This window comes from Vulpes lagopus, chromosome 2 (genome assembly GCF_018345385.1).
Source record: "Vulpes lagopus strain Blue_001 chromosome 2, ASM1834538v1, whole genome shotgun sequence".
In the NCBI taxonomy this organism is placed as follows: Eukaryota; Metazoa; Chordata; class Mammalia; order Carnivora; family Canidae; genus Vulpes; species Vulpes lagopus.
In genome coordinates, this window is record NC_054825.1 from 163639245 (window position 1) to 163666120 (window position 26876).

The following is a 26876-nucleotide window of genomic DNA, read 5'->3' on the forward strand; positions in this document are numbered from 1 at the left end:
TCCTCTCCTCTTCCTAGGAAATGTCGGCAATTCCCAAAACGTCAATGACCATCCACAGGTAATAACATTCAGGACCCCATCTCTGGAATTCGGGCTCAAGGCTCAGGGCTCCAACCACTCTTTGGAACCCTGACACTTAACTTATCCCACATGAGCTCAGTGTTTCCCCAAACCCACTTCTTCTCATGGGTTTCCGTTTTGGAAATGCTCTGTCTACGAGTCACTGGGTCAGACCCACGTGCTCTCCTTGCCCCATCCTTCTTCATCCTCCTTCACGGCAGTCAGTCTCTGGCTCCATCCTTCTTGCTCTGCCTCTTTCTGCCCTTCCCCTTCTTTCCATCCACATGATCAGCTCAGCTCAGGCCTCATCCTCTCCCATGTGGATCATGACCCCAGCCTTCTCCCCACCTCCTGCGTCACTTCACATTCATCCTGCATGGAGGATCAGAGGCTCTCTTCCCCATCTAGAGTTGATTTCCTTTTTTTTTCTTTTAAAGATTATTTATTTATTCATGAGAGACAGAGAGAGACAGACAGACACAGGCAGAGGGAGAAGCAGGCTCCATACAGGGAGCTCAGGATCCCGAGTTGATTTTCTTTTTAAGATTTTACTTATTCATGAGAGACATAGGCGGAGGGAGAAGCAGGCTCCCTGCAGGGAGCCTGATGCAGGACTTGATCTCAGGACACCAGGATCATGACCTGACCTGAAGGCATCTAGATGCTCAACCACTGAGCACCCAGGTGCCCCCGTAGAGCTGATACTGTCCTTTCCCTGCTCACAGCCCTTTCTTGGGCACTTGGGATTAAACTTCAGGCCGGCGTTTAAAAACCTTTGTGGGCTCTTGCCTGCCTCTCTTCTCACCAGTCTGTAGCCTCAAATCTTTCCTTGGCCCCCAAACACTCCCCCCCTTTTAAATCTCAGTAACATGGTGCTTTCTATGGCTCTCTGCACACACAGGCTCTTTCCCACCACCTGGTCTTCACACACACTATTCCCTTTGCCCATGACACCCTCCTCAGTCCCTGCTCACTGTAACAAACTTCACTCATCTTTCAAGACCACGCAGATGTCACCTAACTGGGACAAAATTCCTATCCTCCTAGGACGGGTTTAATGCATTTTCTGGGCTCCCCTGGAGCCTGAAGCTACCTCTATCACTATCTGCTTTTAAATAGGGTGACTCTGACCCTCCCCTGCCAAAACTCTCTGAATGAAGTCTCTGTGGTGCTGCAACTATTCTATATCTTGACCTCAGTTTTGGTTTTGTGGGTATTTGCATTATGCAAAAACTAATGCACCTGATACTAAGATGTGTCCACTTAACTGTATGGTTCTAATCTTAGTACATGTGCTGATGAAGCGAACATGTCCATTTATATTTAAGTTACATCTCAATTAAAACTCAACCAAAAAAAAAAAAAAAAAAACAAGCAATAAAATCTCCCAAAGCTCCCATCATCCTGAGGAGAAAACCAGTGCTCCTCAGGCTGGCATTGGAGGGGCCTATTTTTCTACAGTTTTATTTTCCTTAAAATAATTTAATGAATTTTTAAAATATTTTATTTGAAAGAGCACACAAACATGAGTGGGGGGAGGGGCAGAGGGACAGACTTCCTGCTGATTGGGGAGACTGAGGTGAGGTTCCATCCGAGGACCTCAAGATCATGACCTGAGCAGAGGTCAGATGCAGCCACCCAGATGCCCATACAGCTTTATCTTCTAAGGTCTAATTGTGGCACATGGATGAGCAGTTAGTGATGAGTGAACAAATGGCACACTGGTCCATCTCCTGCCAGCTGTTTGCACTGCAGTGGACATCTGTGATGTGTGCAGGACCCACATGTCTCTCTCCCTCTTTCTGCCAGGAGAGGGAAGAGGTGCTCTGTCTCCCAGCCTCTCTTGCAGCTAAGAGTGGTCACAATAAACACTTCCAGCAAATGAGACAGAAACACGGCTCTGCGGTTGGCTCTGGGAAGGCTACTGGTTTTCTTTATAAACAAAGGGAAAAAAAACAAAAAAACCCACAAAGGGACATGTCCCCTTATTCCTGCAGATGTGACACATGAAGCTATGTCTGCCACCTCCTGAGCAAGAGGAAGGGCCAGGAGGATGATAAAGAATCCCAGCTCCCTTGACCCCTAGGCTGTGGAGACCCAGAGCTGTGGACCCACAGTTCTTCTCCTCCAGGCTGGTTTCAGGAGGAAAATAAGCCCCTAGCATTTAATCCATTATTGGGTGTGTTTTGGTATTGTTAAGAATTGTGGTCACTGATGTTAAAAAAAAAAACCAAAAGACTTCACATAAAAACCCAATACAGGGGTGTGTGTCCTGGAGCACTGTATCTGGGGTTCCGGGACCCAGGTCCTCCCAGGTCACGGTGGCACAACAATGGTAATAACAGTAGGAAGAGCCCCGAGGAATTCTCTGCCTAGGTCTTGCTCTGAGCACCTCACACTGGAGGGGGCTGGAGGTAGCAGAGCTGGAGGTGGGGCCAGGTGGGGGGCGGAGACTGGCCCAGCAGCAGGATGGAGAGCAGGAGCAGCAGCAGCAGGCCCAGGACGGGTACCGGAATCAGCGGGTGCCGAGGGACCCTGGTGGGAGGCAGTCCAGTGCTTAGCAAGGTGCAGGGGGTGCTGGTGGTGTAGAGCCCCACCGTGTGACTGCCACTCTCCTTCTGGAGACGTTCTGGGGCGCACCTGAGCGGCTGGTGGTACATGGTGGGCAGGCAGAGTTGGCCGTGGACCTGGCCCCAGACAGGCCTCCTGACTGGGACCAGCTCTTTTACCACAGGCACCAGGGCTTGCTGCAGCTCTGGTTCAGCAGGGCTGCTGGACAGAAAGGAGAGCAGAGCAGTCATGCTGGACCCTTCCTGTGCCTCCAAGTCCCTTCTAGTCCCCACGGGTCCCGTTACCTCTCAGGAGGGCTTCCTGGGATGTCTCCAGGATGAGGTTCCCCCAGAGGGATGGGCAGACTGTCCTGGAGGGACAAAGGAGACAAACTTGGAACTCCCAGGTCTTGGATTGGGAGAGGCTCTTGGTTCAGGCCACTGAACCAGGACAGAAGTGACCACATGGAAGGGGGTGGAACACAGTGAGACAGCCTGCCGGGTTGGGTTCTCAGTTCTGCCAGCTTCTAGCTGTATGCCCCGTAGGTCACCCCACATCTCCATGGCCCACTTGCCTTACCTGCTGGACAGGGTCCATGACAGTACCCTCCTCACAGGGCTGAAGCAGAGTCTGCAGAAGGGAATGCAGGTAAAAAGCCAAAAAGCCAAAGGGCTCTCAGAGCAGAGCCCTGTGCCTGGCACACAGTGGGCACTCCATAATTATGTGAGCTGTTCAATACTACTATTTCCATTTGCATCTGATTCTGGAAGTATCCAAGCTCCATGGGGGCAGAGACCCCATCTTCTCCAGTGCTGGGCCTAGTCCAGTGTGGGCACGCTCTCTGCCTGCATCAGAACCTGCAGGTGCTTTAAGATGAAAGCCCCAAATATTCCCTCCAGGGGCCACCTCATACCCCAGGTCTCTCTGAAAGGGCACCCCCTCTGTTGGTCTCAGGCTTTCCCACCCACATCTTCGTCCCATGGATGCTGATGATGGCAGTAAAAGCGATAATAAGGAATCATAGGACCACCGGACTCAGCCCCTACCTTCACCACTGCCACCTACCTATTGTGTGTCTGCTCTGTGTGTGTGGGGGGGCACGGGGGCTTTCACATGGTCCTTAGCCCTCCCCGCCCCCACTCTGACACCAGGGAGAAATCATGGTCAAGTCAGCTTGGAGGAAACTGAGGTGGGGCCCAGTATCCGTAGAGGGGAGTGGGAGGTGGGCTTTGCAGTCAGGCTGCTCAGAGAGACCATCTTGGATGCTTTGGACTCCAAGCGGTCTGGATGCCCAGCAAATACCTGGGCTCCCACATTCCCACCCTGAGGAGTATGGGCTCCCTGCCTCTCCTCTCTGAGCTTTACTCCCTTTCCCAGCCTGAGAATGAGGACTGGTACCTGCACCTCACCCTGCTGCTTGGAGGCGCAAAGCTGCTGGTGTGTGTGTGCCAGGAGGGAGAGCCATGACAGGTGCTGTGCCCCAGGGAGTTCTGGGGTTGGCTGGGGAGGGCCCAGCCCCTTCCTTTGTGTGGGTGCATGTGCGTGTGCATTTTCGCATTCCGGGGGTGTAGCCACGTCTGTGAGGCCTGTGGCTTAGCGGCTGCCGCCCCATGTATACGCTTGGGGGGTCCCCTGGGAACATTCTGGCCGCCCACTGGCCTGCAGGCCTTCCCCCACGACGCTGTCCGCTCTCATTAGCTATAGCAAGGGCCTTGTTATCTCTTGGCCAAATGATTTTTCTGTCTGCTCAAGAGAAGTGGGAGTGTGGGTGAGGGCTGGGAGGAGCTGTCACTGCATCACCCTCCTCAAGGGCCTGGAGTGGGTGGGGACTGCTTACCGTGGTCTGGGGCTCTACTTCCTCCTCATTCTCGCTTCTGGGCAACCTGAGGGGACAACAGAGTCATAGTGCTTGGCTTGGCTCCCCTTTGCCCACCGTGGAGCTGGATGAACCTTTAAAGCAGGGGGTCTTAAATGGATGGGTCTGGGGGTGTCCTCCCATAAGGAAACTGCTGTGTGTAGGTCAGTGTGCATATTTCACAGGGGAATTTTCAGCAAAAGAGTGTGTGACCCCCCCAAAGGGTAAGAGGGTCTCTTGATCAAACCGGCTTTCTCTTCCGCTGTTTTCCAGCTGACGCCCTAGTTAGGAGAGGCTTCTGCTCAATTACTCTCCCAAACAAGACTCAGAGTTCTCCAGGACTCTAGGGCAGGTGTGGACTCCACCCCCCACTTTATGCCTGCGGGGCGGGGGTGGGGGTAAGGTTTGTGTCTTTTTCAGTGAGTCTCAGGTATATTGGGTCTTCTTTTAGGACCAAGATTCCAGAAGCCAACTGTGAACATCTCTCCTCACAAATCATTTCTCTTTGGTGTGCAAGCCGCCAACTTCTGCCCCTCTGAGGGTTGCAGCTGCCTGAGCCCCTGGAATACCTTTCTGGGGACTCAGACCTCAAGCGGCCCACCTCGAGTGCCCCTGAGAGACCCAGAGGTCCATACCATTGGCTACCAACTTTGTAGGGGATCCAGCAAGGGATTCAGGGATCCAGCCCTCCAGCTGCCAGTACCTTGACACCCTCAGAACACAGCTGTGTCTTCACTAACACCCAGAAAGGTGTCCAGGTTGGTAAGCCCCCAGCCTCTGCTGCCCAGTCAGACACACAGCTGTCTCATCCCTTGGGACTTCAACTTGCGCTCCAGGGGGCTCCTCTCTCGGCCCCTCTCCAGATCACAGCTCTCACCCCTAGCTGCCACCTTTAGGGGGCACAGGATTCGCCTCCCTGGCTTCCAGCTTCCCGATGTCACACTGCCCTGATCCTGGGAAACTCAGGATCCAGCCCCCACCCTCACTGCTACTCAGCCCCCCTCCCTTCCCTTCCCTGGTGACGTAGGGGGAGGTCATAGCTCTAGAGCCCCCTTCCTGCCCAATCTCAGCTTTCTCAGACAAGTCCAATTAGAGGCCAGTGGCAGGCAGCCTCATTAGTTGTCACAGCCGAGAGCCTGAAGGGGGGACAGCAGCAGGCGGGAGGCACCACAGGAAACCACAGGCCCCAAGGCCAGGCCCCAGGGGAGGGTGGGCCCAGACATCCAGTGCTTTAAGTCCCCTTAGAGGCCTGCACGTGCTTCATCACAATCCCAGGGCTGGGGCTACATGGCACTAATGCTCACACCACCCCCATCATGAAGTAAGCAAGCTGGGGCTTGCTTTGAACCCAGGCTGTCCAAGTCCAGAATCCTCGACTGTCTCCTGGCTCCCTGGGTTCTCCATGGGTCAGTCTGGGTTTCAGTCATCCATCCCAGGGGTCCCTGGCCTTGGGAGAGGTGTGTTCAGTGACAGTGACAAAGTGATTGAGCTGGCCCATTAGCTAGCTAACTGTCTTCTTGTCTAGGAGTTTCCTATCTGAGTACTGCTCCTACGGGACCCCATTCAAGCATCATCTCCCCGGGAAGCCCCCCTGCTCTGCAGGTGGCCTGAAATGCCAGATGTCTTCCCAGAACCGGCTGGGTCAGGGTCTGTCTCCCTCTCGGCTAGGAGACACTGAGGGCAGGGCTGGGGGTGGCTCATCCAGGTTCACAGGATGAGGGTCACTTCAGTGTGAGGGAATGAATGAATGAAGGAGTGAATGACCTGCCACTCCCCTGGGGCTCTTCCAACCCTTGTAGGCTATTTGAATTTGTCAAAGAATGTAGTGTCACCCTAAGGCAGGGGGATGGCTTTGGAAGGGACAAACTTCTTACCACATTGATTGTTCCTGTGTTCCTCCATGAGGGTGTGCTGGCTCTCCTTGGAAGTTTCTCTGTGGGAAAAGGAAAGGTTAGGTCTCTAGGGCTGTGACACCTGCAAGAATTCACCACCTACTTCTAGAACCTGTTGGACTCCCTCCCTGGGGCTGGTTCTCCCTCGCCCCAGGAGCAGAACCGAGAACGAGGCTTGTGCAGCTACTGGATGTCCCTCAGGGTCCCATCTTATTGGGCTGCAAGATAAGATCGGTGTCTCTGGGGGCACCCTGCGCCTCCAGCCCGCTTGTCCAGAGCCCCATCTCCCCTGTCCACTTCCCTCTGCATATTCCTCTCACTCCATCTCAAGGCCCTGGCCTGGCTCAGGTTTCATCTTCTGGACTCTTGCTCCAGCCTCTCCCTGGCCTCCTTGCCTCTAGCCGGTCCCCCTGGGGTTACCCAGGGATCTTTCTACATTCAAAGCTGACCATACCCCCAGCCGCCTGCCCTCAGGGGTCTTGTAGTTCTCAAAGGAGAAAAGTACAATCTCTTTGCTTGATAAGGAATTGCTGTCACAATCCGGTCTCATCGCTCCCTAGCCATTCACCACTCCATTTCCCAAGCATGTTCTGTGCTTTCACACCCCACATCCTTGTGCCTGTGCTTTCTGCTGCCAGCAAGGCCTCTCTTTCCTCACACCACTTAACTTCTCCCTCTTCTCCAAAATAAACTCACAGTTTTCCTGTGACCCCCTCTCCAGTCTCCCACACAACACAGGTCCCCTTTTTGCTGGGCTCCCTCCGGGCCTGCCCCCACCTCTGCACACCCATGGCCCTGCATGGGGATGGCCCCTTTGCATGATGTCCCCACTGGGCCCTGAGTGGCTCCACAAGGTAGCTCCAGGACTCAGAGCAGGTGACCCCCAGAGGCCTAGGTCAGCAGTCCCCTAGATGGCACGTCTGAGAGCTCACAGCAGAATTGACTCTGATTTATACCTCCTCTGAGGAATGTGACTGCCACCCACAGGCTGTGTGGCTGGGGACAGGTAACCTCTCTGAGCCTCAGCTTCCCATAGGTAACAGGATGAGGGATGAGGATGCCTACCTCGCAGAGATATCAGGGGAGGTAAATGACAAATCAGGGGCACCTGGGTGGCTCAATCAGCGAAGCGTCCCACTCTCAGTTTTGGCTCAGGTCATGATCTCAGAGTCCTGGGATAAAGCCCCCTGTTGGTTCCGTTCTCAGTGTGGAGTCTGCTTGAGACTCTCTCTCTCTCTCTCCCTCTTGCTCTGCCCCTCCGCACACTCACACTCCCTCCCTTTCTCTCTCTCAAATAAATAAATAACTTAAAAAAAATCAGACAGCACTAGTGTTGAAGGGAAGCACAGAAGCTTCTCTCAACCCAGGGAGAAAGTAGCAAAGGAATGAGTTTCTCCTTCAAGAACAGTAAATAGTATAATTCTGAAGCATTGTTATTTTCAAGACAATGCAGTTACAGAGCTGTTAGCAATATTTTCTTTTAAAAAAAAAAGGGAGACAGAGACTTTTGGTGCTGATAGATTAAAATCTCACTTTTCTCTTGTGGACAATGAAGATGAATTGTCTCAGTTGTTTCAAAGGATGTTGAAATATTGCTCAGGTAATTACAGAAGTCCTAAAACAACCACTATGGTTGAGTTCCAGATTTCACAGTGGGCTGGCTAAGCTGTTCTTAAAAGTGCCTCGGATCGGGCAGCCCAGATGGCTCAGCAGTTTAGCCGTCTTCGGCCCAGGGTGTGATCCTGGAGTCCAGGGATCGAGTCCCACATCAGGCTCCCTGCATGGAACCTGTTTCTCTCTCTCTCTCTCTCTCTCATGAATAAATAAATTAAAAAAATCTTTGAAAAAAAAAGTGCCTTGGATCCAAAAAGTAAAAGCTTACTGTATTTTTACGGCATTTGTCAGAAGGATGCACTTTTTACCTTCCTGCTGCAGAACCATTGTAAATGCAGTGCTTCCTGATACCATTTTCTCAACTACAAAATTACCACCATGCAGTCTGGGTTTGCTTTGTTTGCTCCTGTCTCCTACCCTCATGGGCCAGTCCCTAGAGGGCAAGGATGGTGTCCTGGCTGGCCTGGGCTCTGTGTCCAACAGATGTGCCCATGGGATGGGCAACGAGCTCCTAGCACATGGAGTCCCAGGCCCCCTTCCCAGCTCCTGGGCTCCGGTGGTCTCTGAGCCCTTCCCATGCTCACCTGTGCTCCAGTTGGGGCTTTAGAGGGAAACTCAGCTTCCTCATCCATCTCAATGGCAACCTCCTCCCACTGCCACACTCCACACAGAGGGCTTGAGAGAGCAGTGGCTGCCACTTCTTGTTTCTGGGAGAGGAGAAGTCATTTCTAAGGCCAGGAAGGGCCAGGTGAAGACAAAAGTCGGGTGAGAGATGGGGATGGAGATGGGCTGAGGCATGAAGGAGACAAGGGGCTGGTGTGAGGGCAGGGCTGGGAAGCGGGTAGAGGCAGGGCCTGGGAAGGGTTTGGCAGCAGGACCAAGGATGGGGGTGGGGATGATGTAGGTGAAGGATTGAGATGGTCCTGGTTGGGGGGGGATGGGGTGTGGTGAGAATCAGGGCTGGGTTAGAGCCGAGGCTGGCAATGGGTTGGGATGCTCCCCAGGAGCCAGGCCCACCTGCTGAATGGCCTCAATCTCTACACCCAGCGATGGGGGCAGCAGCCTGGTCCAGCCCACTCTTCTCACTTGGGCCCCTTCTGATAGCCTGGCCACATGGTCAAGAGGGGAAGGCTCTCTTTGTGCCTGCCCACTACCCATCAGTACACCCCCTCTGGGGTGGCTACTTCGCCCACCTTGTGGCTGGAGGTCAGGGTTCCCGGCCTTGGGGCTCCCCTCCTGCCTCCTCCACCCCTTATGTTCCACTCACTCGTCTTGCCCCTCCTGGGTCTGACTCAGCTTCTCCTCCAGGTGTGAGATTTCCAGCCTCAGTTCCTGCAAAGGAGGGAGTGGGGGACCCCTGCCCCTCTGTTCTTTTCCATCTCCCAGCCTTCGGCTCCTCTGACAGTCAATTCTACTCCCCTGATTTCCCTGGGCTCCTCCAGAAGCGTCTTGCCCAGGGACAAGGGGAAGAGAGCAGTGACAGAAACTCAGGAAGCCAAAGAGAGCTAGAGAGCAGCAGGAACCCAGAGGGTAGCCCACCAGCCAGGAAGATTAAAAACAGGATACATGGCCACAGATTCACAGAGAGGTAAAAGACTCATGAGGAGTAAGAGACTCAGAACCCTGATCAGGGACCCACAGAGGGGAGAGTTATCCCTGGAGACAGATTAGATCAAAGAAAGGCAGGCACACAGAAAGATAAGCAGGGGAGATGCACTGGTGACAAGACCCTCCCAGAGAATGAAACTGGACCCGAGGGATCCCTGGGTGGCACAGCGGTTTGGCGCCTGCCTTTGGCCCAGGGCGTGATCCTGGAGACCAGGGATCGAATCCCACATCGGGCTCCCGGTACATGGAGCCTGCTTCTTCCTCCGCCTGTGTCTCTGCCTCTCTCTCTCTCTCTGTGACTATCATAAATAAATAAAAATTAAAAAAAAAAAAAAGAAAGAAACTGGACCTGAGATGGAGTTACACAGGGTGGGAGAGAGAGGAAGGAAACAAAGGGCAAGTGAAAAGGTAGAGAGAGAGACACACACACACAACTCCAGAAAAAGAGAGACAGGGGTAGGAGGAGGCAGCAAATCACAGAGATGGCAGAAGAGTGGGGCCAGGCAGGGGGCCACGGGTGGGCAGGAGGGCAGTCGGGTACCTGGGTGGTGGTTCTGTACTCCTCCAATGTCTTGGCCAGACCCTCGGCGTGGTGAGTGTGCTGGAGAAGCCCAAAGCCCCCTGAGACTGGGCCCAGCCCCGCAAAGATGCTGAGGCAGGGCTAGGGGTAGGGGAGACTGGCAGGGTGAGTCTGAGGGAAGAGCTTGGGCCTGGGGGAAGAGCGCCAGGTTTCTAAATCCTGCAGGGACATACTTGCCACCCTGGGTGCAGGGAACCCTCTGACTGCTTATCCAGGGGATGAGACCCAGGCAGAACTTCCCTTTCCAGACCTTGGGGCAGGGGCAGGGGACAGCTGGGAGCACATGGGAGGTAAATGTCCTTCACCACCCCCTGGGGCCTCTCACCTCGGAGAGGACAGCATCTCGTTGGCAAATGAGGCGTTCACACTCACAGAGCTGCCACTGCCAAGGAAGGAGCCCGTCCATCTGTCCAGCCTCCTGGGACTGGCCTCAGCTAGTGCTGCCCTTCCCAGCCCACCCAACTCTCCCGACCCCCTCTCAACCTCCCACGATGTCTCTGGACATGAGCTACCCCAAGAGGGATTGCAGCTGAGTTGCCCAGAGCCCTGGGAGCCTGATGGCTGGATGAAGGCCCTGGCTTTCACGAGGCCAGAGGGGCTGAAACTGATAAAAATGGTAACAGGGAGGGGTGGCACCTTCAAAGCCTCCTTCTCTGTGGCCAGCTCCTCGCTCCTCCTTTTGACTCCATCCCGTTCAGCCAGCAGCTTCCCGTTCTGGAAGAAGGGAAAGACCGGTCAAGTCCACTTCAGTCAATGGCAATGTTAGTACCCACAGCTGGCATTTTCTCAACCACTGACATGCCATGACAGGCCTCAGGCACTTTATAGGTTTGGGTTCATTTAACCCCTCCACCCATCCTATGAGATCCCAGTTTGATTTCTCTGTGCATCATTGGGTACACAAATGTACTTCACAGGGCTGGTAACAGTATCTGCTAGCCTGTCCTGAACACCTTGCAAGTGTTACCTCATTTCTTCTGCAGTATTGTGAAGGTAAAGACAGGATGAGCAACCTCCACCCCTAGCCCACCGCCTGCTTCCCCACCCCCCAAGTCATACAGGTGGTAATTTATGCAAACACATGCTACTAAGCACAAAGCATTCAGAATAGCACCCTGCACATATGGAAGGATGTTCAGGAAATGTAAAATACATGTTTTTAAGATATTTTCAAAGCTTCATGTTTTTCACACACACATGAGTAAAAATACCAGTATAATGGACTCCCACTACTCATCAGCCAACTTCAGTAATTATTTACATTTCCCTGGTTTCTTCCCTATCCTCCAAGGTTTTTTTTTTTTTTAATATTTATTTATTCATGAGAGACACAGAGAAAGAGAGAGAGAGAGAGAGGCAGAGACATAGGCAGAAGGAGAAGCAGGCTCCATGCAGGGAGCCCGACGTGGGACTAGATCCTGGGTCTCCAGGATCACACCTTGGGCCAAAGGCAGCGCTAAACTGCTGAGCCACCTGGGCTGCCCTCATCCAAGGTTTTTTTGTCTTGTTTCGTTTCACAGACGATTCTAAAGCAAATGCCAGGTATCCTATTATTTCTATCTGGAACGACTCTCAGCATTTTAATTTCCTGCTTAAGGAATTTTTTACTTTACCAAACTCGCAATACCAACTATCACTCTTAACAAAAGTAATAATTCCTTACTATTGCATATGGAATTTGTGTTTTTTTTTTTTTTTTCATTTTGGTTGTCTCACAAAGATCTTTTCACATTGAGTCTTTTACATGAGGATCCAAACAAGGTCTGCTGTGTTTTTTGGCTGAAATGTCTCAGTTCTTTTCCTCTGACAGTGGTTGCGCACCTCCCCGACATTTTGGGGGCCCTTCTTTTGTTTAGGAAATCAGATTATTTGTCCTGTGGAGTTGGTGCATTAGGATTTGGCTTCCTGAGTTCTCATTCTCTGTGCTGGATGCTCACCACATTCCTCCCACCTCTTTACTTCCTCTGCAGAAGTGGGTAGCTCCAGGGCCCTGACCAGGCTCCCGTTCAATTTTTTGGCAGGAAGATTTCACGGGTGCTGTACACGTCATATTGCACCATTCGGGAAGAATGTAATGTCTGGTTGTCCCAACTGTTAATGTTTTTATTGGCATCACCCCTCCCCCCACCTCTTAATTTTACAAAGGAAATTGAGGATTGGAGAGGCTGAGAAACTTGGCCAAAGTCACATGGTGAATGGATTCAAACCCAGATCTGACTCTAAAGGTTGCATTTCTAACAACCAGACTCTGAGCCAGATGCACCCTGGGTGAGAGTAGGGAACCAGTTTCATCTCTGGCCTCAGGGAGCTCATTGCTAGAGGTGGAGACAGGTACAGAAGCAGATATAACAATGCCAGAGGTAGACTCTGATGGGGCCTAGGGCCTGGGCCCTGTGGAAGCCTGGATGAGGGACTTCCTCAAGAGGCAGGTCGGGGGCACCTTGAGTCCTCCAGGGTGAGGATTATCCCAGAAAAGAAGGGGGCCAGGAAATGGGATCTAACAATAAAATGGCCCCAAATCCAGTCTATTAGAGTTTCTAGGGACCAGAAACTTAGCAACTTGCCCTGATTTGGATGTGAAGTAGCCACGGGCAAAAGCATTTCAGGGCAGAGAGGCTCTGGACTTTCCTCCCACCACACCCCTCCTCCCAGTCCCCCTGGGGACACCAAGGCCAGTTCCTCCCTTTTCTCAGCTGGCTGGGCTCCAAGTCCTCCATCAGCCGTCCCTCCCTCTTGGTCTCAGCGGGCCTGCGCTGCCAGGTGAAGGGCAGAGGAAGGACAGGCCAGGAATGCTGTGTCAACATCTGTCCACCTGGCAGGGATTTGGAGGCTGGATCCTGGGCCACCCTGCAGGGAACCTGGTTACTCAGCCTCTCCTGCCTTCTTCTGCAGTAATCCGAGCCCTACTCTGTAGATTCTCTGTAGGAAAGCCGAGTGTCTGAGTGCCCCTTATTCCAGCATTATTCAACTGTAACTTGAGAACTCAATCTATAGATGCTCTGTAGGCTGCTGTGGGGAGGAGGCAACCAAGAATAGCTCTGGTTTATCGAGCGCCTAGGATGTCCCAGGCGCTGCTCAAGGCACTTGACCTGGCAGCTGGCCTTCTGGGTGGGGAAGCGGCAGAGACTGCTGGCTGCCATACACCCTGCTTATTCCTTCTTCTGCTTTTGTTGGGGGTCTACCCTCCACGTGGGCAGGCAGGTCCTAGCCCCACCCTGGGGGGGTGAATAAGAGGGAACTCGCAGCAGATGCAGGAGAACTGGCTGGGTAGCTAACCCAGTGGCCATTCATGTCCCTTCTTCCTTGCTCATCTCCCACTCCAGAGGCTGAGGAAGGTCAGATATTCTCCCAGCCTCCCTTGCAGCTTGGGGTGTCCTGTCATCCAGTTCCTGCCAGTGCGATGGAAGAGAGGTATGCTGGGGTGATGGGTATAGTGGGGGTGTTCCTGGAAAACCTTTTCCTTCTGACAAAAAAAAGAGGTGTTGGGAGGAGCATTAGCTGGACCCCCTTTCCCCTCTTTGTCCTGCTTTGAATGAGACCACGAAGGTGGAGGTGCTGCAGCCATCTGCGATCACGAGGCCACAGGCGGAGGAAGAAGCCTGAGTCACCAAATCAACCCAGAGACCTTTAAAGCCTCTTGTTAAGGAAATGAGTGTCCTTCGGATTGAAGCCACCAATTCTTTGGTCCTCTCCTTGGAGCTGAAAGGATTCTGGCCCATTGGAGGTTCGATTACTACCCATGCCAGAGAGCGGTTTGGCTATAATCATATGATGTCACTTTGGCAATAACATATAAGGGGGGAGGTTCTGCCTTGGGGCTTTAGGGAAAAATTTCTCTTTGTTCTTAAAAAGAGATGTTCTTGAAGAATATAGTCACATCCTGTCTGCACTCCATGCCTCACACTATAACAGCCATCCCATGGTGAGATTCCTATCGTCCAGAGGTCAGAATTTTCACATAAGAGTCAGAGAACAACAGTGGAAAACTTTGGGATTTAAATGTAAAAGCTATAATACAGATGTAGGACAAAGAGATTTGGGGACATCAGACAGAATCAGTATCACTGCCTGGACTGGGCAGAGATCCTTAGTGCAGTGGAGGCTGTGGGAGAGTCAAAGAAGAGAGCAGTTGAGGGAAAGCAGGCTCTGAATCAGTCCCAAGCCCCAGGTTAGCTGCTAGGGGTGGAGAGGAAGGGTGTAGTTGAACCACGCAACCCCTGGGATGTCTGGGAATCCAAGGGGGGGCAATTCTCAGCTCAGCCCTCAGAACCAGCAAGGCCCGGGAGTAACAGACTGGAGGTGGCTGAGTGAGGAGTGGAGGCAGAGGCCACTTGTGGCCACAAAGAGTCTCAGGAAAGCAGCCAAGCCTCCTCTGTGGCCCTGGAAGGGTGTGGAAGTGGCTGAGGGAGAGCCCGAGGGGCCCTCGTGTGTTGGGGAGTCAAGGGCTACCACCAGCAGATGCAGTGAGGACTGTATGTCCAGAGACCAGAGGCAATGTCAGCCTCCCAGTGGATGCCAACGTGTGGTGGTGACTAAGGCTGAAGACCAGATGGGATGATCAACATCAATCTTGTGACCAGCAGAGAGAACAGACATTGAGCGAGGACCGCCATCCCTGGAACACTTAGATGCCACCTTGCAGGGGGCCAGTGATGAGTTTCATCAATTGAGGAGTTTCAGTTCCACTTAAAAAGGCCTAGGTGGACCCAGATTTACTGAGATGATATTTCTTTCTTGGATGGGGTGGGGCTTGAATCAGACATGTGGCTGAACTGAGCCATTTCAGACAACACGTGCTAGGCCCTGGGGCTGAACGCAGGCATTTATTTCTATAACAACCCCACCAAACAGCCTCCTAGCATTCTTAGAGGATAAAACAAAGGCTCCAGAGGGAGGGAGGACCCATGCCTGATATTAAGCTGTCTTATAAGTGGCAGAGATGGGATGTGAACTCAGGGTTGATTTCAAAGCCTGTGTAAATTTCCACCATTAAAAAAATGCTAATATATGAACAACACTGGTTAACTTTCAGTAAGCACTTCCCATTCATCCTGCCTCATGCTTCCTCTTGTTTAAATCTCAGGCAGCCCAATGGGGGAGGTTCTGTTATTTTGCCCACTGCTATAGGTGAGGACACTGAGGTACAGGGAGTGGATGGACTGGCCCATGCTTATGTAGGGAGCCTCAGTGTGAACTCAGGCAGTCTGCCCCATGGTCCTCACTCTTTTGAACCGGGGCCATACTTACACGCAGTGATAAGACCCTCAGAGACATTTGTATGTTATTGGGATTCTGGGATCTCCCTTTACAGACCATCAGGGTGTTTGGGTGCAGGCTCCCTGGGGTGTTTGAGGGTAGCAGGGGTAGAGTGGGAAGGTGCTGAGGCTTGGGGAATGGTTGGGGATGGGCACTAGGCCTCAGCTCACCTCCTCCTGCAGGGTCTCCATTTCGGCCACCAGATGCTGCTGCTCTTTTTCCTGAACAACAACCCCAGAGAGAGGACAAAGGCTTCTTTTGGGGCCTCCTTGCCTCCATATTGGCCTTCTCCCACACCTGGGAATACATCTTGGATCTGGGTTATTGAGGAGCAAGGCTGGGAGGATGAGTCTGGGAGCCCTGATGGCTCCTGCTGTCCCCCCTGTCATGAGAGGAGTGGCAAATAGATCTGGACCCTAAGTCTTGGGCAAACAGGATCTGGAGTCAGAGAGGAAGCCAGGGTAACTTCTATTCCATGGTCAGGCTCTGTTGCTCAGACTCCAAGAAAGGGGGAAGGAAGAGAGCAGCTTTGTGCCCCTTGCCCAGAACCCACCGTCTGCCGGGCCTGGGCCAGGAGCCTGCGATTCTGTTCCTCCAGGTTCTTGGCCAGAGTCTTCAGGTCCTCCAGCTCCTCATTCACAGCCTTGGCACACTGCAGAGCCTGCTGGGTACTGAGTGGGGGTTGGGCAGGTAGGCCACATGAGAGGGAAACCGTAGAGATAGCTCCACTCAAGAAAGCGGGAAGTAGCAGAGAAAATCCTAGACAGAGACTTAGGGGTTGGGTACAGAGATCCAGAGGGAAAGGAGGGGAGGAATTTGGTGCAGGGGACAGAGACCCAGTTTCTACCTAAAAGACTAAGGGGGTGGGACAGAAAGAGGAAGTGCAGAAAGGGACAGTGTGGCGTCACAGACAGGGCAGGAAGTGCAGGGAGAACACATGGAAAGCAAGCTGAGTAGGGCTGCGGTAAGAGGGACACAGGCCCCTGGCCCACCTGCGAAGTTGCTTGCGCAGGGCTGTGATCTCCTCACCCAGGCGTGTGGCCCCCTCTTCAGCTGTCTCCACGCTGCGCTGGAGCTTGGCATTCTCCCCGGCCAGCCTGCGGTTGCTGAGCTCCAGGTCCTCCAGGCTGCTCAGCAGGTCAGCTGTGGCGGGCCTGAGGTCAGGGAAGGGCTGGTCACAGGCCACAACCCTTCACCTTCCCAGGCGGGGTAGGGGGTGGCTGCAGTGGGGAGATGAGGCTCTTCTGGAGAAAGAGAAACAATAGAGAGACTGCCCCGCTCTCTGGGAGCTAGCAGCATGGCCCATCCCATCCCTCACCCACTCAGCAAGGACCCCAAGCTCTAAGGGTGGAGGCTGGAGGGCATGGGCAGTGGGGAAGGGAGGTGGGGGGGCATTGGTACATCTCAGGTCTGGGGTCTTCGCCTCCGAAGCTCTCCAAGTTGGCTGGTTCCTCGGCTTCTGGGCATCCTGGAGGGAGACAGACAGAGGGTGGTAGGCTCCTCGTGACCTTAGGAGGTGGGGCCCCCCCAGGTTGCGGCCTTGGCCTCCACTAGCCTCACCCTTACATTTGCCCTGGGTCATCTCATCTGCTCCTGGGGCTATGGTTACATCCACTATCTGAAAGGCCTCTTGTTCATTAGTACCCTGAGCTCAAGCTGGATCTCTCTCATAGCCCTGGATTCACCACACCTGACATGGGCGGTGGCAGCCCCTCAACTGCCCCGAAACCTGTTCCTCTTCCTGGTTTCCCTCCCACCCAGCCACCCAGCCACTGGGCTGTCCTCCCTCCCTCGCTCCTCCTCATCCCCACAGTCCATTGGAGTCCAGGCCCTGACCCCTCCTCCCTGACTCTGCTCCACTCTCTTGGCTCAGGTTTCTCCTTCTCCTCCTGGACCCACAACCTCCTCCCCAGCCTTCCCATCCTGACCTTCCCCCTACTTGGGAGGGGTGTTATCTCAACCGGAGTTTACCTGCCCCTCCCATGGCCCCCCAAGCCTAATAGGAAGAGGTTCAAGGGAATGTCAAGGAAACTGTACATGTAGATTTGCTTTTGTTTTGTTTTTGTAAGGTATAAGGGGAGAGCTTTTTCTATGGAGCACCTGCTACATGTGAGGCCCTAGGGATAAAATGGGGAACAACTCAACTAACCAAATAGCAGGGCAAGTGACTCAATCAGATGGTCAGATTTCTCCAGGAAAGACAGGCAGGCCTGTGAGTGAGCCTGGACAGCCAGGGACCTTAGCCTGGGGCATCCCAGGGTTTCCCTAGGTGGGGCTTCCCCAGCTGTGGGAAGTTTTAGGGAGAATCGCCCAAGCGGAAGACCCTGGAGGGCAGGTAGGCCTGAGGGATCAAAGACTAGAGAGTAGACAGGAGCCCATTATGCTGACAAGGACAGGTGGGCTGGGGCTCCCTGGCCTCTATGACAGGGGTGCAGTTAGGAGGAGGACTTGGAACCAGCCCTGAAGAAAAAAAAGCCCAAAGCTCAGGGACAGTGGGGGAGGCAGCCATAGAGATGCCTGGAAGGCCAAACTCACAGCTCCAGACTAGAGCAAATGTTCCAGGGGTCCCACCCCATGCCCCTGGCTCTGTCCCCTGGTGGGAAGTCCCCCCACTGTCTGACCCTGGGCCTGCCTGCTTTATTCTATATATGGTAGTCTCACCAGATGGCGGTTGCTGGGAGGTCAGGGCCCCCTCAAAGGCTGTCTCCTCTTCCAGCTCTAATCCCCTGTATCAAAGGGATGAGGCTTAGAGCCCCCTGCAGCCACCCCCAATCCTGCTTGGCCTCGGCCTCGGCCTCGCAGGGAGGGTTGCTGGTGGCAGGAGGGGCCGAGTCAGGTGAGAGCAAGAGCATTGAGAGCCCCACCATGGGGAGGAAGGTAAGGCCAGATGGCAGGAACCCCGAGCCAGATGGAAGAACAGGAGAGGGCAAGGACTGGGTTTGGAGAAGGGGTGGGGAGGGGCCTCTGCCAGCCCCCCAGCACCCTCATTCTTCCCACTTCCAGTCCCTTTTATTTCTGCCTCCCCCCATCGCAGGAACTTTGTCTTCAGACCCTCCACCCCATCCTCCCAACCCCATCTCTTCACTTTTCTCTCCTCCTCAGTCTCCTTCAAACTACAGTAGGCCCCTTTGCCCAAAGGGTGCTGGCTGCAGTAAGCAGGTATGAGGTTAGATCTTAGGAAGGACTTCCGGGGGTGGGGAGGGCTAGAGGTGCAGAGACCTACCCATCCAACTGACAGGCAGCAATCCAGTCTCGCATGACGGCAAGGAAGGTGTTCAAGTCCACAGTGGCCTGAGGACCCTCCCCATTGGGGTCCAGGTTACAGGCCAGTGTTCGGAGGCGTGTATCCTGGGGGCCACGGCCTGTCACAGCCTCCAGGTAGGCTAGCACGTGGGTCACAGCCACAATGCCTGGGGGCAGACCATGATGTGAGGGAGTCTGGGGCAGGTGGGGGGTAGGGACAGGCGATAGCTTGAAAGTAGGACACCAGTGGCTGGGCTGGAGCCCCCCCCCTCGCCCATCCCCCCAGCACCATGGCTTAACAGAGACATTTTGGGCAAGTCTTTCCTCTCCTCTGAGTCAACCTTTTCACCTGGAAATGGAGCCCAGCCATCCTCACTCACAAGGTAGACCAGAGAGGAACTGCTGTGCCCTATCAGGCTTACGGGGCCGCCCTCTCTTCCTCTTCCATTAATGTCCTTGCCCTGAATGGCCTCCATCCCTTTACCCTACTTCCTTCCCAAAGCTTTGCACAATCACCCAGCTCATCCTGCAGGCCCCCCAAGAAAGGGTCCTAGCCCATCCCTCTCTCTAAGGCTCCCCAGTTTCCAGCTGCCCCCAAACCCTTATTATTCTGTGTGTCTACAGGCCTAGGGCTGCCTGGCACCCCCTTGCACCCTCCCAACCTGTCCTTTGGGTGTCACAAGCTTCGAACATAGAGTTGAGTATTTGCTCCTCCAAGCTCAGCAGCGTCCCCAGGCTCCCCTCCTCCAGCTGGTCCCAGAGGTACACTGGGGAGACAAGAGGAATTGCCCACCCATGAGAAGGCAGGAGAGAAGTGGGTCTAGGTCTTGTGCTCCTGCAGCAGGGAAGGAACTCCAACTACCTGGAGTTGGGGCTAGTGGGGACAGCAATGTAAGGGTCTTTGAGTGGCCTCCTAGCTCCCCACCCTGAGGATGCGGGTCCCATCTTTCAGGCCAGGAGGTGCCCCCTGCTGTCTAATCCTTTGTGTCCAAGCCACTTGGGAACCGAGATGACAAAAGCTCTGGGATTGCCCTTTCTTCCTCTCTTCTCCAGCCGCCAGGCTCTGCTCAGAGGGGGCTAGGGGCGGAGGAGGGCAAAGAGAGGATTCTGGGAGGAACTGAGGGTGAAGGGGAGCCCAGGAGCCAGGAACAATCCAATAAGGCGCGGGCAGCCTGGATCAATTCTGCCGGCTGCTGCATCTCCTGTCTAGGGGGCCGGGTCTCTCTCCTACCTGAATCCCCAGGCCAGGCTGGCGTCATTGGTGCCCACAGCCCAGGCCTGAGATGAGAGGGGTGAATGATCTAGGCAGGGTAGGCAGTAAGGGAGTGGTTAGGAACTCAGAGCCCAGCTATGCAACTGTGTGCAAGTCAATTCTCCCTTTGGAGCCTCAGTTTCCCCACCAGTAAAATGAGTGGGTATTGATCCCCCTCCCTCCCTTACCAGGGCTGGGAGCAGTAGGTTTGTGTATGGGAACAGCCCTCCCAACAGAGATACACAATGTGCATGTCCCCAGGTCTGTTTGTTCATCCCTGTATCTATAGTACCGGCATATAGTAAGCACTCAATAAATGCTCCAAGATACAGGAGGAGATGCTCCACCCCAGGAGTTACTGGACTCTGCGTCTTTGGAACTAGAGGTGACTTTCAAGGTTCCCTGTCCTGTCCTTGAACAACTGGGTATGGCAGCAGGTCTCGCATGGGCAGCAGTCTGACAGACCCAAGAGGCAACCCTAGTAAGGAGCATAGACTCTCTGAGCCTCAGTTTCTTCCTCTGGAAAATGGGGGTGTTTCCTCCCTCCCAGAGAGGAAGTGAGGTAAAATCTAGAAAGGCTGGGGAGCCTGGGTGGCTCCATCAGTGAAGTGTCTGTCTTCAGCTCAGGTCATGATTCCCTGGATCCTGGAATCCAGACCTCATCAAGCTCTCTGCTTAGAGGGGAATCTGCTTCTCCCTCTCCCTCTGCCTGCCACTCTCCGTTTGTGCTCACTCCCTGTCAAATAAATAAATAATATTCTTAAAAAAAAAAAATCTAGAAAGGCCCTGGGCTGAAGGCCTGGCATGTGGTAGAGGCTCAATAACAGAACTGAACATTTATTTAGCAGTTAGTAGATGCCTTTCCTCTTCTGGGGGTTTTGTATGGACCCTGGTGACTGCTATCATTAGCCCCATTTTACAGAGGAGGAGAGTCGCACAGAGAAGTTAGGAATTCGCCCCAGGTCACCTGTTCAACATACAAATGCTTTTTCTTTTTTTTTTTTTTTAAAGTATGCTTCCCCCCCCCCCCATGTGGAACTTGAACTCACAGCCCTGAGATCAAGAGTCGCATGCTCTACCGGCTGAGCCAACCAGGCGTCCATGATTGCTCTAATTCTTTTTACTCTCAGGGGATTCTTTGTAGAGAGCTAAAATTCAGCCCCTTCAGGTTTGAACCCATGCTCTTAGGAAAAGGGGGAAGGAACCCACAGTTGGGGGACACCAGGGCCCCTGCTGGAGCTTTATCTGAACTCTCCTGTTTGTTCCTCTCATTGTGCTCCCCAAGGAGCACCCTGAGGCCCAGCGAGAATCATAGCCTGAGAGGTCACTCCCTGGGACTGCCCAGCCAGGGAGAGCGGAGCCAGAGTCAACTGGAGACTGTCTGGCTCAGGGGATCCATACGGGTCTTCAGTCCCTCCCTGGGGTCCCCCAGGAACATGTCACTGCTTCTCCTGTTCTCTTTTCTTTGTTTCTGTCCTCAGTGTCTCTATCTCTCTCTGTGTCTCTGCCTTTCTCTAGTTTTCTCTCTGGCTCCTTCTCTCCATCTTCCTCCCCATCTCTCTCTTTCCGGAGCCCTGCCTCTCTGTTTTCTCTGTCTCTGGGCTTCTTTTCCCATTATCTCGGTGACTCTCTGTTCCCCGAGCCTTCTCTCTCCTTGCCTGACAGTCTCAGCATCTCTGCCCCCTCCCTCCCTGGGTCTGTCTCCATTTCTCCCGGGTGTGTCCTTCCCTTTCCTTCAGAAGCCTCCCCAGCTGGCTTGGCCCTGGCCCACGGGATCCTTGGTGGCTGCACGCCCTCTGCTGGTGTCCATGAAACTGCTGTGGCAAGTCTCTTGGTCCACCTGCCCTTGGTCCCTGCACTCAGGTGTCTGCCTCCTACCTTCCCCTCTGGAAAGCCTACTGAGGCCAGAGTCCAGGCCCGTAGCCTGGAGAAAAGATGCAAGCCCTGCTGCTGGACCCTGGGAGCCTCAAAGAAAGCAGTCCTGCCTCTCCCCTAGGGTGGGAGCCTCTTCCCCCATCACAATAAGCTCTCCCACTTAGCAGGTGAATTTTAGAGAGGACCACCCAGTGTCTCCCTTCCCCTTACTTCTGAAGCTGGCTTTCACACCATTTGGGTGTACATCCATCCAATCAAGGACCATAACTGAGCTCCTTGGAGTCAGACATGGTTCTAGGGCAGCACTAACCAAACAGGGCAGGCACGTGCCACACACTGTTCTTGAGTGCTTGAACTGTGGTGAGACTTAAGTCACCCTGTTAGTATAAACTACACACCATATCTTGAAGCCCTAGTATGAAAAAACAAAGGAATATCTCCAATACATTTTTATATTAATTACATGCTGAAAGGATACCACTTTGGATATATTAGGTTGAATAAAATTATTCTTGTTCATTTTGCCTGTTTCTTTTTCTTTTAAATGTGGCTACAAGGGGCTTCTGGGTGGCTCAGTCAGTTAGGCGTCTGCCTTTGGCTCAGGTCATGATCTCAGGGTCCTGGGATTGAGCCCCACACCTGGCTCCCCACTCAACAGAGAGCCTGCTTCTCCCTCTCCCTTTCCCTTTGCCTGCTGCTCTGCCTACTGCGCACTCTCTCTCTCTCTGTCAAATAAATAAATATTTTTTAAAAATGTGGCTACTAGGGGCTCCTGGGTGGCTCAGTCAGTGGGGCGACCAGTTCTTGGATTTCAGCTCGGGTCATGATCTCAGAGTCATGGAATAGAGACCCACATTGGGCTCCATGCTCAGCAGGGAATCCGCTTGAGATTCTTCCTCTCCCTCTGCCCCTCCCCTCCACTTTCTCTTTCAAATAAGGCTATAAATCTTTTTTAAAAATTTAGAAATGTGGCTACTAACAAAATTTAAAATTACAATTATGGCTCACAAGTTGGACAGCACTGCTCTACAGACCAGGAACCAGAGTGAATACAACAGACTCTCACCTCACAGAAAGTATGTTCTAGTGGGAGAGAGAGAAAAAAACAGACGAACAGATGTCTGTCCGTGCTCTGAGGAGAAGCAGGAGAGGGGAGTGAATGTGAAAGAAAACTTTTCAAAGGAAGGAGAGATCAGAATGAAGTGAGGGGAAAGCCTTAGGGAAGGGTGCCCTGCGCAGAGGGTACATATAGTGAGTGCAAAGGTTTCTGCTCCAGCTTCCGCAGAGCAGACAAGATGTGGTGTCCACAGAGGTGGGCACACAGCGGGCCCTTCAATGACAGCTCACTCTCCCACTCCCACCCTGCACCAAGGTGGAGGCTCAGACACCCCAAGCCACCTCTCTCAAGTCCCTGAGGCACAACCTGGCACCCACTCCCCCACTGCTTCCCTCCTCATCCTCCCATGGGGGCAAAAAGGGGATAGCCACCTACTTTTTGCAGCAGGGCCACCTGCCTGGCCTTCTGGAACGTCCATGGGCCACCCCGGTCGCTCTGCAGGTGGTGGAGAAACTAAAAGCCTGCCTCCATCCCTGGGAGGGGCTGACAAAGGCCTGAAGGCTCTGAGAGCTCCTGGAAGGACAAATGGGCATAGCCTCCTCAGACCAGCCACCCTGCCCCACCTGTGCCCCAGGCCGCTCTGGGTTCTCAGAACCTGTTTGCCCACCCCTGCTTCCACCAGAGCAGCTCCCGCTCAGACCTGTTTTATGGATTGGAGGTGTGGGCTGGGGAAAGGGCGGGGGGGGGGGGCGCGAGGAGTGGGCAGCAGAGATCAAAGAGCGGCTGGGGGTGGGGGTCACTCCCTCCTTGCTTCCCTTCCACTCTTCCTGTCAAGTCCCTAACCTGGTTTCTCCTTGCCCTACGACTTTACCCTGTCCTGTCCACTCCTCTCCTTCCCTACATCTCTGGGCCAGGCCCCATCCTTTCCTCCTGGACCCCCATCCCATACTCCCCAGCCTCCCGGTCTCCAGACTTTCCTCTCCTATGCATCCCCACAGGGCCCCAGAGCTGACCTGCCCCTCTCCTGCTCAGTGTTCTCCCATGGCTCCCCAGTACCCCAGGGACAGAACCTAGACCCCGGACCCAGCATCGAAGGCCCTTGCACGGCCTGGCCCTGCCCACCTCCGCAAACCCAAATCACACTTGCAGTTCCAGCAGCTCTGAACTGCATGCTCTCCCCCACACCGGCCTGGCTGTTTCCACCCCCCACCCCTGCCCCTGGTTTCTGCCTGGGACAATCTCCTTTCCAGCCCTTCCTGTCTTGGCTCACATCCCCCTACTCTGGGAAAATGTTTCTGAATGAGCTGCTGGGTCTGGATTCTCACACTGCCCTGGGTGACTGACATTCTGCTATATCAGCCTGTTTTAGGAACTGTTTGGCTCCCATGTGAATGTGACCCCATCTTTTTCCTACTCTGATCCCTGCCATGGATCCCTAGTGCCCTCAGGACTAAGTCCTAGCCCTTCTGGCTCCTGTGGAACAGAGTGCTCTCTGCAATTCCTTGTCTCTTTTTGTCATTTTTCTCTCCACTGGCCAACCTCCAGAGCCCTCACCCTCATCACAACTATGGCACTTGTGGCCCCTGCTCTGGCTCACAGCCTCCCTGGGGAGCCTTCCCTGACTCCCCGGACCAGTTAGGGACTCCCTCCTCTGTGCCCTGACAATGACTTGTCCTGCCTCCATTATAACCAGCTTGACTATATGACTTACTGTCCCAATGCCAGGACATTTTCAAGAGCAAGAAGTGTGCTATTAATAATTACACTGGACAACACTGCCCATCCGGGCTGAACTGGGCACACTAGGGCAGATGGTCAACATCAGGTCACCTACGGCCTGTCTGTCCTCACCCCACCTGCTCCTCACCCCTTTCCTCACCAAGTGCTCCCTAAACCCTGCTCTCCCTGGCCTCAGCCGGCTCCACAGCCATGGAGTGCACACTTCTTGGAAACTTTTAGAATGTCCTAGAAAAAGCGGTCTTTGAAGGGAGACCTCCGGGTTTGGACAACGCTGGAGGGGTGTCGGGGTGGGGGTGGGGGTGATGGCTATGGGGCCTGAGTAGTGAAAGGTCTGGCACTGGTAGCCCCGGATAGGGACTTGAGGGGAGGAGGGAGAGTGAGGGAGGGTCTTTGACAGGCAGGCTAGAGCAGGAGGCGGACACAGGCAGGATTTAAGGGGGTCGGGTCTTAAAGGGGTCTTTGAGCAAGTTTCTGGGGCGTCTCTGGATTTCTGGGGGTGTCTGACTGGATTCAGATCTGGGAGGGGACTCTGACAAGAATTTTGGCGGGTTTGACGAGACTTCTGGGGATCTGACAGGACTTCGGGTGTGGGGGGATGTCCCTGATAGTATTTGGGAAAGGAATAGTAGTATGGGGGGGGGGGGTAGCCCGGCAGGCTCTGAGGGAGAAGTCTGACCGAATTTCGAGAAGATTCTGAGGAGATTTCAGGCGTCGTCTATCGGATTTCCTGGAGAGTACTTTTCAGTATTTCTGAGGGTATTTGGTCAGGATTTCAGGAAAACCTTTTGGAAGGCCTTGATATCGGGGATGCTCCCCCACGATTCGGGAGCTCCAACAGGGCTTCTCTCGGGAACCTCGCTACCGCCGGGGCGCACTGGGCCCACGTACTGCCGGACACAGCAGGAAACCACGACTGACCAACCGCAATTGGGTAGCACGGAGGTGCGCGTGCGCCGTGCCACCAGGAAAAGACAGGGGGCGGGGCGAGACCGAGAGCGCGCGTGGCGTCTAAACCCCGCCCCACCTGGGCTCCTCCTCGCGACGCAGGCGCGCACCGCACTCGCTCCTGTTACCTGCAATCGCGAGGCCGCGCATGCGTAGGGCTACCGGGGCGCGCACCCGGCCTGGTGGAGCGGGCGCATGCGTATTGGCCGAGCGGGTCAAGGCTGCGGGGATTACCGCGGGTAGGGCACCCGAGGTGTCCCTGCGTCCTCTGCGGCGGGGTTTCTCGTCTCAAGCTTGAGTGTAATGGGCCCAAGTAAGGGAGAGTTGGATTGAGGCACCCCTTGTCCATCCCCTACTTTTTATCAGCTACTAAGTCATGCCCCTTTGCCGTCTGTTCTGTGCCAGGCTGCCCATCACCATCACAATGATGCCCTGCCCTGTCTTGCTCTAGCATTCCCGCGCCCTCTGGGGCTCCAGTCACCATATATTAATAAATCCCTGAAGGAGTCTTTCTCAAACCGTTTCATTCATCCCTTATAGGAGAGAGTGGGGAGGAAAATACCCTGTTTTCCCCATCAGACAAGAGAGAATTAGACCCAAAATTGACTCCCAAGAAGGGGGATTTGGGACATAAGATGTGCCAGCCATCCGTCCGCCTTTCTGCTAGCAGAGACACAGAAAAGGTTGCATCCCACCATCATTCATTCAGCTGTCACGTCCTCAGACCTTCCCCGGTCACACTGCTGCATTGGGCTCCCTTCTCACTAAACACTTACTATTTCTTAGTGGTCCTCATGGCATGTCTCACAACGTGACATGTATATCTGTGTACTGTCACCCCACTGGAATGTGAGCTATATGCAGTAGGAGGCTGTTTTGGGGCTACAACATGCTTGGCCCAGTGTGAGGGCTCAAAAAAAAAAAAAAAGTGTTGAATGAATAAGTGAAGGAATGGATGGAATCCAAACCTCTTAACTACTGGGCAGTATAGAATTTATGACAAGGCTGTGAGCCCAGAGGCAGACATTCTTGGGTTTGAATTTTGGCTCTATTACTTTGTTGGCACAATGGCTTACCCTCTCTGAGACTCAGGTTTCCTCTCAGAAATGGAGATAGTAATCGCTTCTTAGGTTTCCTTGAGCACTTAAGGTGATAATCGCTGTTAATTGTTATTATCACTGCTATTAGATGGTGACTTATCATAAGGTCTGGGAAAGAACCTGTTTGACAGGTGATGTGATGAGTGGTTAAAAGGGTGAGATAGGGAATCAGAAAACCAATGCCACTGCTATGTGACTTTGGCAAGTGACCTCACCTCTCTGAACTTCAATTTTTTCTTTATTTTATTT

The 26876-nt window shown here is 53.7% G+C and overlaps 1 protein-coding gene across 3 annotated transcripts; it reads right to left on the minus strand.

Moving 5' to 3' along the window:
* Window positions 1-1586: 1586 nt before the first annotated feature.
* Window positions 1587-25479, minus strand: KASH5 (KASH domain containing 5). 3 transcript variants are annotated; one of them, XM_041738067.1, is made up of 21 exons: window positions 25259-25479; window positions 23278-23415; window positions 19321-19425; window positions 18639-18825; window positions 18077-18141; window positions 16817-16883; window positions 16408-16569; window positions 15969-16086; window positions 15586-15636; window positions 10796-10873; window positions 10485-10541; window positions 10121-10180; window positions 9239-9303; window positions 8989-9076; window positions 8556-8678; window positions 6340-6398; window positions 4448-4493; window positions 3190-3240; window positions 2916-2980; window positions 2701-2829; window positions 1587-2595 (listed from the first exon to the last, which is right to left on the minus strand). In XM_041738067.1, exons 2-21 carry the CDS (start codon window positions 23318-23320, stop codon window positions 2454-2456), a joined length of 1761 nt encoding a protein of 586 aa, XP_041594001.1. In that variant the 5' UTR covers window positions 23321-23415; window positions 25259-25479; the 3' UTR covers window positions 1587-2453. The 3 variants fall into 3 exon arrangements, with proteins under 3 accessions (XP_041594001.1, XP_041593991.1, XP_041594010.1); XM_041738057.1 differs by having other exon boundaries at window positions 2701-2832; XM_041738076.1 differs by lacking the exon at window positions 15586-15636 and having other exon boundaries at window positions 2701-2832.
* Between the last annotated feature and the right edge of the window lie 1397 nt (window positions 25480-26876).